This window comes from Centropristis striata, chromosome 2 (assembly GCF_030273125.1).
Source record: "Centropristis striata isolate RG_2023a ecotype Rhode Island chromosome 2, C.striata_1.0, whole genome shotgun sequence".
NCBI lineage: Eukaryota > Metazoa > Chordata > Actinopteri > Perciformes > Serranidae > Centropristis > Centropristis striata.
Window position 1 is genome coordinate 32315648 of NC_081518.1, and position 14812 is coordinate 32330459.

The 14812-nt window shown below is 39.2% G+C and overlaps 1 protein-coding gene across 1 annotated transcript in view; it reads left to right on the forward strand.

The window, feature by feature from the left end:
* The first annotated feature begins 202 nt into the window (after positions 1 to 202).
* The window catches only part of greb1 (growth regulating estrogen receptor binding 1), a 30468-nt gene continuing 15858 nt past the window's right edge, over positions 203 to 14812 (forward strand). The window contains exons 1-9 of the mRNA XM_059352663.1: positions 203 to 222; positions 8898 to 9058; positions 9194 to 9301; positions 9603 to 9779; positions 10458 to 10640; positions 11245 to 11358; positions 11822 to 11959; positions 14330 to 14491; positions 14640 to 14762. Coding sequence (XP_059208646.1) covers positions 8905 to 9058; positions 9194 to 9301; positions 9603 to 9779; positions 10458 to 10640; positions 11245 to 11358; positions 11822 to 11959; positions 14330 to 14491; positions 14640 to 14762 — 1159 coding nt within the window. The 5' untranslated portion in view covers positions 203 to 222; positions 8898 to 8904. The remainder of the gene's footprint in view (positions 223 to 8897; positions 9059 to 9193; positions 9302 to 9602; positions 9780 to 10457; positions 10641 to 11244; positions 11359 to 11821; positions 11960 to 14329; positions 14492 to 14639; positions 14763 to 14812) is intronic.

Below are 14812 nucleotides of genomic sequence, written 5' to 3' on the forward strand. Positions count from 1 at the left end.
AAGACAGTAGAAGTCTTAAATAGTCAAACGCGACTCGGACCATACCATTGTTGCAAAGGAGGGGGGAGGGACCTTTCCTCGCTGAGGATCAGAGGTGATGACACACGCGACACCCAGTCCCGCCGTAGGTTTTGCGCCGGAGACATGGTGACAGCACGTTGGATCAACTTTCAGGCGTTTCATGAAGAATAGTGACTGAGCTTCTCCCGCTGCAGTGTAGAGGTGAGTCCTTTCACCAGTTGTTACCGCTTTTGGGGGTTATACCGTAGTATTTTATACAGGTAGAGCACGCTAGGTACCCTCGCTGTCTTTTTGGTGATGAAAAGTGTTCACTTTGTTACTGATGCTGTAGGTAAACAGGAAATAATGTCTGCTAACAATGTTTCACAATTGGTTTCAACTGTGGAGCTATCTTTTTGAGCTGTAGATGTACATTTGACTGGGAAACCGGTCGTATATATATGTTTTTCCACACTTAATTCATGTTTATCTTCACCGTCATTACGCTTTAAAGGAGAGTATGGCGTTTGGGGATTCAAATGTTAACCCGTTTCATCCACGGAATACGCTCCATTTTTTTTTCTTTCCGTTGTACATCTGCTCACATCCCTTTAAATTTGATAAACGGGTAACAATCTTGGATATGTGACTTTCCCAGTAACAAAAAAGCCTATAATTCGTACATGCACTGTACATAGTCTTTTTTCTGTGGTTATCTGTATTGTACATATTTTACATAAAACAAAGTTTGATTTATATAGGCTACCAAAAGCTTTTGAACTATATTTATATTTTCCCGAAAAATATTTGGTCAAAACAATGTTAATTGCAGTTATGTAACAAGGCATGATGTAACACAATAAGCAAGTGCTTTATTAAAATATTAAGTTGTCTTACCAGAGGATATATATATATATATATGAATTTGTAATTTGAATAACACAATTATCTAATAGAACCTTTCCCATTGTTAAAATAAAATGTTCTTTAGGCCCTGGTGTTTGTGGATGTTAAATAAGGCCAGAATTTTGATAATAACATACTTAGTGAAACAGAGTTATTGGACTTAAAAAGTGTGTATACAGGGTGTACCTCTTGCAGCTGAAATTTTTAAAACCATGCTAAGGAAAAGTGAAGCAACAGGTGGAGCAGGCACCGAGTATTTAGGTGCTTTGTAGTGTGTTCCAGCTATTGCTTTACACTAACTCTCACAGATGGTATCCTGTGAATGTCTATACATACTGTATAGACATTCACTTCCTTTGTCCTGCAGAAGGCATACAACATATCTGTATGCCTATATTGCCTATACTGCCTATACTGCAGCTCACAGTGCTTTCCATGTGTTGTTGTAGCATGCTGGATATATTGTAAAGATGGCATATTTATATTGGCATGTATAGGAGTAAAAGGAAATATTAAATGTTCAGTAGATGCAGGGCAGTGATTGGAAATCTTCACACAGTTGACAGGTTATTTAAGTGGCTGAGCAGTTCAGTATGTGTGGATGAGCGTGTGGAGCTGAATGGCTGGCTGAACAGTTGGCCAGTTGGCTAGCTGGCCATCGATCCAGAGTCTGTTGTGCAAACTGTGAATTAGAGCATTTGATGTGGGTCACTGGTCAGTGGTGAGCCCATCTGAGGGTTTGTGCGTGTGTGTGTGTGTGTACAACTGACATCCTTTTGCATATGTGTTTGGCTGTGGGTCAGCGGTCACAGAGCATCTGCAAAGCTGGAGGTTTGTCTCTTTTAATTCTACTGGTCAGGGCTGAAAGAGATGCTGCACTGACCAGCTGACACTGCTCAATGTGCCTCTGCCTTATCTCTTTCTCTCTCACACACACATACACACACACACACACACACACACACACACACACACACACACACACACACACACACACACACTCACAAACATTATCCCTCAAAAAACATTTCTGTTAATAGTGTCATTGTACACACATTGTTATGCATATTCATGCATGCATTCAATAAACTGTGCATAGCTGCATGTGTCTCTGGTTGTGACTGTGTAATATGATCAGCTATTGAAGGTGCAAGGGTGGAGGTTGGAGACCCTGCTTGTCAGACCGAACAGAAAGAAAGAATAGCAGGGATGCTGCATGTGTTTGTGTGTGTACGACTGGTATGTGGGCCTGACTAGCAGAGAAAGAGCCTGAGGTTCTTATCTGACCTCTCCCACGATGACCTTTCACCCCTCAAGACAAGCCCTTTGTGTCCACTGAGACTGAGCCCATGGGAGAGCGTGTGCGTACGTCGGTGTGTATTTGTGTGTGTGTGTGTGCAACCACATGTTTGTATGCGTGTGTATTAGAAGTATAGGCCACATCAAAGTCTTACTTAAACATTGTTATTTGGACTCACCTTTGACCCTGCTGCTATGAGACATCCCTCAAAGTAATCGATGTGTGTGTTTGCATGTATAAGGAAGAAGCTGAGCAGGACATTATGTTTGGTCCTGACAGATGAGTTGTAGGGGCATTAACCGAACATTAAATATCTACTTAACATTTTCTTCATAAAAAATAGCTTAAGTAGCATAAAATAAGATGCAAACAAACCATTTTACCTCATCCTGCCCAGAATTATGCTGATACATAGCTGGTTAACAATGACAGATGTCTTTCTCAATAAGTTTTGTAGATCAGCTACATTTATTTGACAGGAAACCAGTAGAATGTTTTCGTAAGAACTCCTTAAAAATGTTAAAATACTTGAAAACGCTATAGTATGGTAGTATTTTCTCTCCTAGCAGCAGGTTTGTATGTGTGAGGTAGTGTGTTTGAGGGTGGTGGTGGTAGGAAGGGGGTCCAAGGGGTCATAAAACCCCACAATAGTGTCTCTCTCCCCAGGGTGAAAGAAAGACAGGCATAGAAGAAGAGGAGGGGGGTGAGATGAAAGGATCTCCCACTTCCACGTTAGGGAGAGAGAAAGGAGGGGGAGATGGGAGGAGAAAAGATCAACAAAGCTTCATTAAAAGTTTTAAATTCAGCTGATTTCATGTCTTCTTCTTTTATGTGCCACAAATATTTTGGAACATATATTCCTTTAAAATACATTTGTGATCTGTATAACACTAAAAGAGGACATGTGCAGGCAAAGATTAAAATGGGCGTTGATAGAACAGAACAATACAAAACAATGGGTCTCTTTGTGTGCATTCATTACAGCCTTTTTTTAAAGTAAATGTTTTAATATTATTGTTGACAAACTTGCGTTTTCAGTATCCTCCATCAATACTCCCTTTTTGATGTTATACAATACCGATCCAAATTAATATATAAAGCAAAAAAGGCTTTTTTTTTCTCTCAGACCACATAAGACAAAATAAAGCCCAAATATTATTGTTTATTTATTTTGATAAAATGTATCCTTAATGCAGAGAAATAGTAACAATGCAAAAATAACAAACATACAAAATGGCTTCAGATTTAGACATACTTACTTGGCTACACAGTTGGTCAGAAGTTTAGGATTTTGTTCAGGATTCAATAAAAGGTGGAATACACCTCTCTGCTTTCATCTCCTCCCTGTTTCCCTCCCTGTCTCCTCTTCCTCTGGTTGTAAAAAGATCAGTCTGCTCTTTGGTAGAAGGTGTGATTACTTCCTCTCAGAGCCGGCTGTGTTATGACAGGGCTTTTTGTCTCCCATCCTCTGTCTCTCCACAAAGTGGTGCAAGGCATTAAAAGTCTGCACTGCTTCTTTACATATGAAAGCGTTGGAGGCAGAAGGTGGCTGGTAAGGTGTGTGTGCATGACAGAGAAAGGGAGCGAGAGAGAGAGACAGTCTGTTTGTGTGTGTGTGTCCAGCTCCAACATTCTCAGGACCTGGCCTTTTTACAACATTATGTGGAAAATTATTTGATAGCATGCAGAGAAAATCTCAACCAGTGTAGCATCTGTGGTTGAAGCTGCACTCAGGGAATTTAATTGTGCACTGATCCCTACCAAAAAAGTCTAAAGGTCAGTTTGTATTATAAAATGCAATGTATGTCAGTTTTACTCAAGTTATAAATAATACTTTTATGCTTTCTGTTAGGGTTGTCACAATGCTATGTATATTTTAATGCAATTCTAGTATAAAAAACAATAGGCTTCTAGATAATCTTTTGATACCATTGCAAAAAGACAAAAAAAGTACTACACAAAATTATTTTCTTGTGCTGCTACAGAAAAAGTCACTGAACACATACCATACCAGAGTGATTTAATTCCATACTGTTTCATCTGTGCAATCCTGGGTTGAAAATCTGATTGCAGATCTGATTTTTATAGCATTGCTACTTTTGAATTATGTATCATTAACAGAGATTTTATCATCTTCAACAAATGGCATAGAATAAATATCAAAGTATTGATACTTTTAACGACCTTACTTTCAGGCATGCAGATTTTTAAACTAAAACATTTAAAACATTTATTTTACCTTTTCATCCTGACAGACTTAAGGACTTCCTAGGCTCCATTAGGTTCTTTTGGGAGGTTTTCTGCTAGAGGATGGTGAGTCATGCTACAAAAAACGTAGCATGAGTCAGAGAAAGCTTTGTTTTTCATTCATCTGTGCACCTTCATATTTGACAGGTCTTACTATTAATGTGCTGTTGTCTGGCTTATCATCTTTGGTTAACCTGAAATGTTGTTGGTTACAAGACTCAGATACAGTAGTACATCTTCAGTCTGACTCTGACAGAGATTCTTCTAACCTGTAGCATAAGACACAAACAGCTTTAAGTCTGTAATCTGACAGACTTGCCTTTTCATTATAGAGACCCACCACCTACATGACGTCTAAATGAAATCACAAGGCTGTCTTGTCAGCGAGTCTTGTGCTACCTGGTTTGTCAGTCAGTCATGTGTGGCTGCTTGTGTGTGTGTGTGTGTGTGTGTTTGTGTGTGGCAGCCAGCATATGGGCAGTCAAAGGTTTAGAGAAGGGGGATTAAGTTGGTGTTTACAACCAGGCTAGTTATTTACTTGTAAATTACCCAGTTTGTTTAACATTGAACACAACTTTGCTTTATTCAGTTTTCCCTACATGTTCATTAAGCATTTTATACATCTTAGTTTTTTAATTGAGGATGGTAGCAGTGGCCCACTTTACTCCACACAAATCGGTCTCATCAGTGGATGTGAGGTGTCCTGCACAACACAATGACAGATGATACAGCACTCCCTTTAAGTGTGTTTTTCAAATACTTCACACGTTCTCTTGTTGTTTAACACACTTTTTAAGAACAATAAGAATGCCAAATTAAGTAAAATGAATCCAATAACTGGAACACATTGCCGTAGCACAATAAATAAACAGTTTAAATCATTTTTATGTATTTTAACATGGAAACGTGAAAAATCAATGGGATCAAATGATTTAAAGCAAATCCATTTATGTCGACCTGTTAACTTTAACAACTATTACAAAAGTATTCAGTGCACATTTAAAGTACTTGCAAAAACTTCAAAAGCTTTTTTGGAGTGCAACTGTTTGAAAGCACATGAGAGAGGTGGACTGGAGAGGAAACTAGAGGGAGAGAGAGAGAGTAGAAAAACAGTGCAGCGTCTAGGTCAGGGTGCCCTGACACTGTCAGCGCAGCAGATTTTATGGCATGCTGTCTGGATAGATGCCATTCACTGTTAATGTGTGTGTGGGCCTATGCGAGTAGATGTTCTTTCAGTGGATTTAAGTGTTTCTGGCTGTTCATCCCTGCATAATGTGGATGTATGTGTGTGTGTGTGTGTGTGTGTGTGTGTGTGTGTGTGTGTGTGTGGCTTAGTCTTGATAATATTGATGGTATAATATGCAGCATTTTCCTAAAAACAGGGAATATTGAAATGCCTTATATCATATTGGAACATAAATGTTGCATGCAACTGACAAGCTGCACAGTTAGTACTACCAAATAAAGTTTCCCGCTGCGACCTAAATAAAGTCTTAACTTATCTTATCTTATCTTATCTTACAGCCTACATAGTCCAGCAAACATGTGTACACTACTGTATAGACAGACAGTACTAAAAAGTTATGCAGCCCCTCCAGCAACTGTGGAATTCAAAAGTAAATTATTGTTAAATTAAAATGAATACCATAATACTGTGCCCCCAAATAACTTTTAAGGCCAATGAGGCATTTAAAAAATATGCAGCTCAACTGTATACTACCGACTTAGCTTGCTTTGATGTAGTAGGAAAATGTTGTACTACATGTATCTGTAGTAATGTCACTCGTTATACTCCAGATCCTGCAATACAACAGAAGAAGACATTAAGTAAATATAGTGCTAATAATACACTTTATTGATAGTTTTACTTCAGAAAAAAATGTTGTGAGTACTATTACTGCCAGTCCCAACATCCCCAATTATAAAAAGGGTTAATGGCATTTGCCTGGACTGCCCAAATAGGGCTGTATGATTATGGCCAAAATGATAATCACGATTATTTTTGATCAATATTGTAATCATGATTATTAATCATGATTATTCATCATGTTAGGGAAAACATCTGTATTTTTATTGCACTACTTTTAAACAAACAATAGGAAGAGTTTTTAGTGTGTGCACAGAGTGTCAGGTGCTTGTTGTAAACAAACAGTGATCACTAAGTGAACACCTCCTGCAGCTGCAGCACATACACACTGTACTGCTAGCCTATTAGCTATTTGCACGCCCAATGTCAGATGGGATTGGTTCCAGTCCCCTGCGACCCAAGTTCTTATAAGCAATTAAGGGTTGGATAGATGTAATACAATATTCACACATGGTATACATGTTTTGATACACAAAGCATTGAATATTTTCATGCAAAATGTTGCAGTGCTGTATCTATATTTACTCCACCCCGACTGCCCCCTGCCTGTATTTCTTATTATATCTTCTTATTTTGCTGGGTTCAGGACATTTATGGGCATCAGCTATGGTGTGGGTTTCTTTTTTGAGCTTTATCTCTCTCTCTCTCTCTCTCTCTCTCTCTCTCTCTCTCTCTCTCTCTCTGAATGAATTACACTTGATTTAACAAACAAATACAACTTTGAAAAGCATTTGTTATTTTTGTAAATTAACTTTATTATTAATGTGTGTGACCTGTCCAGGGTGTACCCCGCCTCTCGCCCAATGCCAGCTTGGATCGGCTCCAGCCCTCTGTGCAAATTCACTATGCTTTAGAAAAAAGATTCATAGTTTTAATGGGTCACAAGACTCTGGACTATATTAGGCCAAATGGGCATTTTGATCACTAGTTGATCACAAAATTGCAGTTTAAGTTTTGTGATTTTTTTCAGAGCCTTTCAGAGTTTCTAATGGGTGTGTATTAGATGGAATATTCAGAGCTAGAGTGGATGATATCACAGTTAGAGTGGAGAGAGGCTGGGAAATATTCTGAATTTTTTTTTTCGAATAACCTGTGCTTCTTCCCACAACTTTCATTCTTTATAAGTCATATTACGGCAGATTGAAGAGAAATTTGTGGTCTTTGCAGACATCCTACTCTAGAATCAACAGGAAGTACAGATTTGGCTCAGTTTGCCTTAATGTAATGCAACTCCAACCAACTGTCCTATAAGGTGCGTTTCCACTATGGTCAAAAACACGGAATGAGGCGAGTCTCCCTCGCCAAAACGCCCTAAATTTGAATGTGATCCTCCCCTAGCAGCCATTTGACCGGCCATTTTTTTCCCCTGAAAATAGCCTGGTTGCTGATTGGATAGAACGCCAAGCAGGATGTTACTTGTTGAGCCAGATATGACGTAGTACTCGATGCCACAACAACACGCGCCATGTGCATGAACACAGTGACAAGAAACACAGCATGCTCCTTCCATCTCGGCGTCTACATCCTTATCGTTTATGTCTGCCGCGTCTCCCGTGTTGAATCCGTCGCGTGTGTGACGTCATGGTCGAAACTGTCGCTAAGCAAATTACTCGACGACCGAAAACCATACGTCAACTCCAGAATCTCTTAAATCCCTCTGGGGCCTTTTTTGTAACGGAGACATGCCGAGTTAGCGGCCATTTGAGAGGGCTGGCATGAAACTTTCCCACTTTTGACCCTAATGGAAACGCGCCTATAGAGACTAATGTAAACTGGGACCAGAAATGTCTAGAAGAAACAGAAAAAGACAGTTTTCCAACCGGCCGTCTTGCTCACTTTTCTTTTACTACAGACATAAGAGTGGTTTGTGAGGTGCGAACTCCATTAAATTACCTTTCTCAACTGTCAGTTATAAGTCAGTGTAGTCTGTGGCCTAGAGGTTAGAAATCGTGCTTGTCACCGGAGCCGGTTCGAATCACAGGACTGACAGGTCAAGGACTGAAGTGTCCTTGAGCAAGGCACCTAACCCGGCCCACTGCTCCCCGGGCACTGAAATGTGCTGCCCATTGCTCCTAAGCATGATGTGTTCACTGGTGTGTAAAGGATGGGTTAAAGCAGAGGACAAATTCACTGCTCGTTGTTTCAGTGTGTGTGAAAAACTGAATATTAATCTTGAGCTAGAAACCAGCTGAATGAGTAAGCCAGGTCAGGATGAGCCAACTTAAAAAAAAGACCCACAAAGTAACTATATCTAATAATTTAGTAGAATAGAAGTATGAGAGTTAACTGTGGCTTAACAGGAAACCCATTATCATGTCATACCCCAGATAATATCAGGATACATGATGTTTTTTTCTGTTTCTTTCAAAACTGAAACTGACTCAGTTAATGATATTAGAGAACATGAGAACACAATGTTACAGAATCCTACTGCATAATCGAATGGTTAATGAAAAACCTTGACTCCAGTGCAGGAAAGCCCTAACTTGACAAAATGATTGGTGCAAACAAAAACAAATTACTGACTGCTTACAGCCTTTTTATCAGTTTCCAACACAAACCTACTCTCGTTTACAGGACACCAATGGGGAACTCCTATGCAGGCCAGCTGCGGACTACGCGTTTTGAGGAGGTCCTCCATAACTCTATTGAGGCATCGCTGAGGTCGAACACTGTTGTGCCTCGACCTGTCTTCTCACAACTGTACCTTGAGACAGAGCAGCCATTGGCACATGATGGTGGGTTGCATGGATACAAAGGAGAAGGAGACAATTTTAGCAAAAGTGTTTATTTTCTGATTTGATTCTGACATTTTCTGGCATCTGCATCTGCTTGTCACTCTTGTTCACCATTAAAGTTTATGTCCCCAACAGGCCGTGCAGAGAATGATGATGAAGATGATGAAGATGGCTCAGAGTCTAACAGCCCCCCAATACCCTATCAGATGAAGCCCCCACCTGAGGGTTGCTGCACCACAGATGGTTTGTACTAATACACAAAATCGAAAAACATCACTGCTGGGCCCACAGACCTGGAATTACAGTTCAATCAGTGTTCAACTCATTTATGCATGTACTGTAGGTTTAAGGAGGATCATGCAAATGAAGAAAGGGAGATATGATAAGTGTGGCTGCATGTGCCTTCTGCTGGAAGGTAGTTACATAGGTATCCAGGCCTGCTTTGCACATAGTTTGTATCATTGGTCTTAACATAAAGACAAAGAAAAGCTAACAGGCAATTTTGTGAAAATAACTGTCCAGACCTGTCTTTTCCTACCCACAGGTTTCTGTCAAGCAGGCAGGGACCTGCGTTTGTCCTCGCTAGCATCAGATCCCTTCGATGTTCCTCCTGGGTTCATGTTGGTTGGAGTGAAGTCCCCCTCCCTCCCTGAGACGCTGTTAGTGTGTGCCGTGGACCGTCGCTTCCTGCCAGACGAACGAGGTCACAACGCCCTGCTGGGTGAGGAAAGAGACTCACAGAGAAGCAGGAAAATCCCTGGTTGATGAAAAGTGAAAAACTCTCAAAAATGTGTCAACTTACAGGATTTTTATTAAAGGACTAGTTAACCATTTTGGGAAACACCTTCATTTGGATCATTTTCAGTATGAGATGAGAAAGTCCATCTTGTGTCTGTGCTTTAAGTACGGGGGAGATGTAACTTGTTAAGCCTAGCTTAGCATTAGTGCTGCACCTAATTATTATTCGCTGAATAATATTTCAGTTATTAATTGATAAATTGAGTAGTTGTTTAGCTCAAAAATGTTTTTCCTAAAGCACACGATAAGTTCATTAAATGTCTTATTTTGTATTTGTCTTATCTTGAAATATAAATTGACTGTTTCTTTTCTTAAACAATTACTCAAACCAATAATGTGATTATCAAAATTGTTGGTGAAAAATGTAAACATTAAATCCATAAATCAATTAATCTTTCTACTTGTCATCAAGACAGAAAATGGCAACACAGGCTTTCTACAAATTAAAAACGACTATCTCTCCTAATGCGAATATGTAACTATTCCTTTAAAGTACATGGCAATGGATTTTTAGCATGATCAAAATGGATGTGTGTGACTGTAGGAACATAAAATGCAGCCCGTTGTAATCATATATATTATGTGTGTGCACACCCTCCAGGTTTCTTAGGGAACTGTCTGGGTTGTGGAGAGAAAGGCTTTCGCTACTTCACAGAGTTCTCCAACCACATTAACCTGAAGCTCAGCACGCAGCCCAAGAAACAGAAGCACTTGAAGTACCATCTGTACAGAAACAATCAGGGCGTGCTGGTCAAAGGAGCTCCCATCTGCTGGAGGGGACCTGGTAAGAGACAGATACATGTGTTATACTTGGCAAGTGGAGTCCATTTTTAGATTCAAAATGTGGAACAAATATATTGGAGTTTTCCTTGAATGATGGTTTAGTTTAGGAAGGTTAGAGGCCTTTTTTTAAATTTAGGTGTTGTTCGCTATATAATAAAGTCTAAAAATCTAACTTGTCTTCATTGTCAAACAATGAGTGTACAGGTCTGACCAGATGGACAGGTAATAAAGTCTTAAGAACAGGTGAAAGGTGAGACTACAGAGTGTACACAGAGGTAACACGTCAAAGTAAAATGTTCTGAATATACGCCACCTGGTGAAAAGCCTATGAGAAAGGACACTTACCCTGTGGATATTGTGTTCTCTCAATGTGTCTCACCTCATCCAGTAGTTTGTACTTCTAACAACCCAGAGTGTTGCAGTATTATTGAGTCCGGCCAGTTTCAATAAGCAGATTTATTGAGTTTTCTGGAATTAATCTGAGTGGGTTTGTGTCTTTACTAAAAAGACAAAAAAGTGAACAAGTTAGTTAGGAACCACACACACAACGAATACGCTATCACTATGACCTAACTGAAATGTTTGTGTGTCTGTGTGTGTTTCAGATGGCAGGGTGAGACAAATAGGATCCAGCCTCTCAGAAGGCCATGTGACATCAGATGAACAGCCACCAATCTTGGCACTGACGCTCCCGTCACACACTCCTGGCAGCTACATAGGTAACACAAACCTGTCCTCAAAACTAAGTCCTCAAAACCATAAGACCTAATATGTACTTTATTCCTTCCATTGAATACAAAATTAGTCCTCTCAACAGTGGCAGGAGATCAACATGCCCACATAAATGCAATGGTCGCTGTTTAAACACTTTCTTAACGCTGTGAAACGGCAACAGTTTCCCGAACGTTAGGGCAAAACAGGAAATAGTTAGCTATTAAAAAAAGGTGGCTAAAAAGTCAAATAAATGTATGTAAATGCTGGAAATGAAGCAGTAACATTGATGTCTCCAGTGCATTAATTTTCATAGAAAATCACAAGAACTGTCATACTTTGAACAGTCCACTTGTTAACGGATCACCTAATGCCAGGTCTGAACAAAGCCAGAGAGAAAAGGCATAATCACAAGTGTTTTTCATGGAAGTTACAGTTATGAATGTTATTGTCATTTTTATCTCGAAAAAGCAGGATCTAATGTGGATCCGATTGGTCTGCCACAAATAGCTGACGTCCCTCACTCACTGACAAATGGAAACCATGCTGTTCCTGCCATCACCCAGCCACCTTTAAATCCGTCAGGGCCTGGGAGACCCTCCGCTACAGGTACAGATTATTCTCACTGCTGACCTCAGCTCTTTAATACAGTTTATATCCAGAAAGATGTGTAGATATGACCTGTAATTTATGACCTGAACTGAGTAATCTGCATGCAATGGTAATACTTTGAATTTGTTATTAATGTTTTAATGTTAAGATAGAGATTCCCTTATTAGTCCCACAACGGTTTACTCACCAATGAACACACCATGCTTAGGAGCAGTGGGCAGCACATTTTTGCATGGGGGTTTTTAACTTTATTTATATTTAAAAAGTAAAGCAGAAACAGTTACCAGCCCTTACATGTCTTACAAAACAACACCCAAAACAGAAAAAACATTTGGGGCTAACAGAAACCATATCTATGAATCATACACTGCAGTTCCATGCATGTGCATTCAGATTATTCCTGGCTTTTTGGAGAATCCTAATCGCTGAAAAGTCCCTCTCAGACATGCACTTTACTCCACAAATGTACTGGAAATTTTACATATTGGAGTTTTTGAAATGAATTCTGTGGAATCATGGATTTTCCCCCAAAAAATTATGCAAACAATATTGCACCAGTTAGAGACATTAAATATGCATTTTGTTCCTTCTCAAGACAGCACTGTTATAAATTATGACTCATTTCACCTAATACACAAGGGCATAAGACCTGTTGGTAAACACAAATACTGTGAATGAGAAAAAAGAAAGATCATTTTTGCATTATTATTAGGGTTGTCACGATACTAAAATTTTCAAACTTGATACTGATACTCAGGAAAATATTCGATACTCGATACCATTTTCGATACCACAAGGATAAAAACAAAGACCCCCAAATTTAACAGAAATATTTTTATTAACAAGAAAAATGCAACATGTAAAAATTAACAGAACCACAGGTTAAATATTTATAATAAAAAACAGTGGTGCAAAAAGAAACTGCAACTATGATAACAAGCTTCAGATACTAGATACTTTTGAAAATGAGTATTGTATCCGGATACAACGTTTTAGTATCGATACTTTTTTGAGTATCGATACTTTTGACAACCCTAATTATTATTACCATTTTCATTGAAAAGTATATTAAAATGATTAGACCCTGACTGATATATCAGTTAGCTCTTTATTTTTTTTTTATTTAGATGGCAATTGACTTAAACTGAACATTTGTGCTGATGTTTTTTTTTTTTTTTTCTTAATATTCTTTAATAAAGTTATTTGGTTAAGAAAGCAGCTTTCTGAGTACTTTAGCGTAGCCATATTAGTGCGAAAGTGGTGCACAATACACATTAAAAAGGTCTATTTGGATTACAGTTAAAAAAATTCAGCCGCCATATTGTCATCATCTGTGATTTTTTTCCCCCTCTAAAATTGGTAATTGTTTGCAAGGCGCTGAGTTGTCTTAAGGACATCTTGCAGCACCACAATACTTAATAAGAATGGTATTTTGATACATATATTGCTTTAAATAATTATTGCGTGAGGATATTGCACTAGTCCGTATTGCAATTTCAGTAAAATGTTGTTTAATTGTGCAGCCCTAGTTTAAAGCTATCAGAATATTGTAGCTCATCTAATGTATATCACAATTATCTGATTTCTCAGCACGATCTGGCTTCTTGTGTGCATCTAAACGTGGTCAGTCTGCTGTCATTAAACCCCACCTCTGGGTTTCTTCACACCTCTGAAAGGGAGTTCTCCTACCAACAGCAGCCCAAACTAACACCCCCTGCTTTACAGGAGCCAGGCAGCTGTATTGTGTGTTGGGGGTTGTCCTTTGTCTTTCTGTCTGTCCCCCTCCCTCTCCCTCTGCCTCTCCTGCCACCTCTTTAAACCAGGGTTGTAAAATTCCCTCTCCGTCTCATCTTTTTTTCCTCCTGTTTTCCCGCTGAAAGAAAAGCTTCCTTCCTGTCTATGTTGTTTTTTTTCATTGCCCTTTTAACAAGTGGACCTTTTATGTGTCTCCCTATTACTGCATTTCAACAGAAGCTGAGAGGAAGAGGGACAGGCAGGTTAATGTATGACCGAATTACAACTGTTTTTCATCACTGTATCAACAGCAGTCCATCCTAAAACATCATTTAGCATATGTTCTGTTGATATATGTGTTGTGTGAGAATAAGAAAAGTGAATCATCTGCTACACAGGAAATCATTCCTGAAGCAAACTGAGTTGTAGAAACTGAAAAACATGGGGAAATAAACCACCCCAACAAATGAATTTACAGCGACATGTATTAAAGCAAGAGAAGCATCTTATGAGCAGCAACATGATCCCTCAGAAAAACTGAAATGTGTAGAGCTCAGTTACTACACTGTTACAGTATAAATTACATTTTTTTTCACTAATATATGCTATGTGAACTTATTCTTCATCCTGCAGGGTCCCATGCGAATGCTGGACCTCCAAAAAAGAGGCATAAGGGCTGGTCGCCTGAGTCATCTGCTAACAGTGTATCAGAGAACACTGTGAAGACGCCACCATCTTCATCAGTCTTAACAACATTATCAGTGTCCTCCGTCATCACAAATGGCACCAGATCAGGTAAAAAGAGGAGAAGAGACACAGTATATATGGACAGAAAAGATACAGTAAAGTGGTTGGAGAAATGTATTTAATGCTTTAATGTGTTGCTTGCATCGTTTGTGTATATCTGTGTGTAAATTAAAATCAGTTTCTGTGCTTTTTCCAGAGATTGCAGCCTCGCTGAGTTCTTCACAGGGGTCCTTAACCACACTCTCTCCCCCAGGGCTGTCTGTAACAATTCCTGATCAGCTGCTACAAACCTGCAGACTGCAGCCTGTCATCTTTAAAGGTCAGGTGACCAATTATATTAGTGACTTATGATGATAGAATGCACTTTCT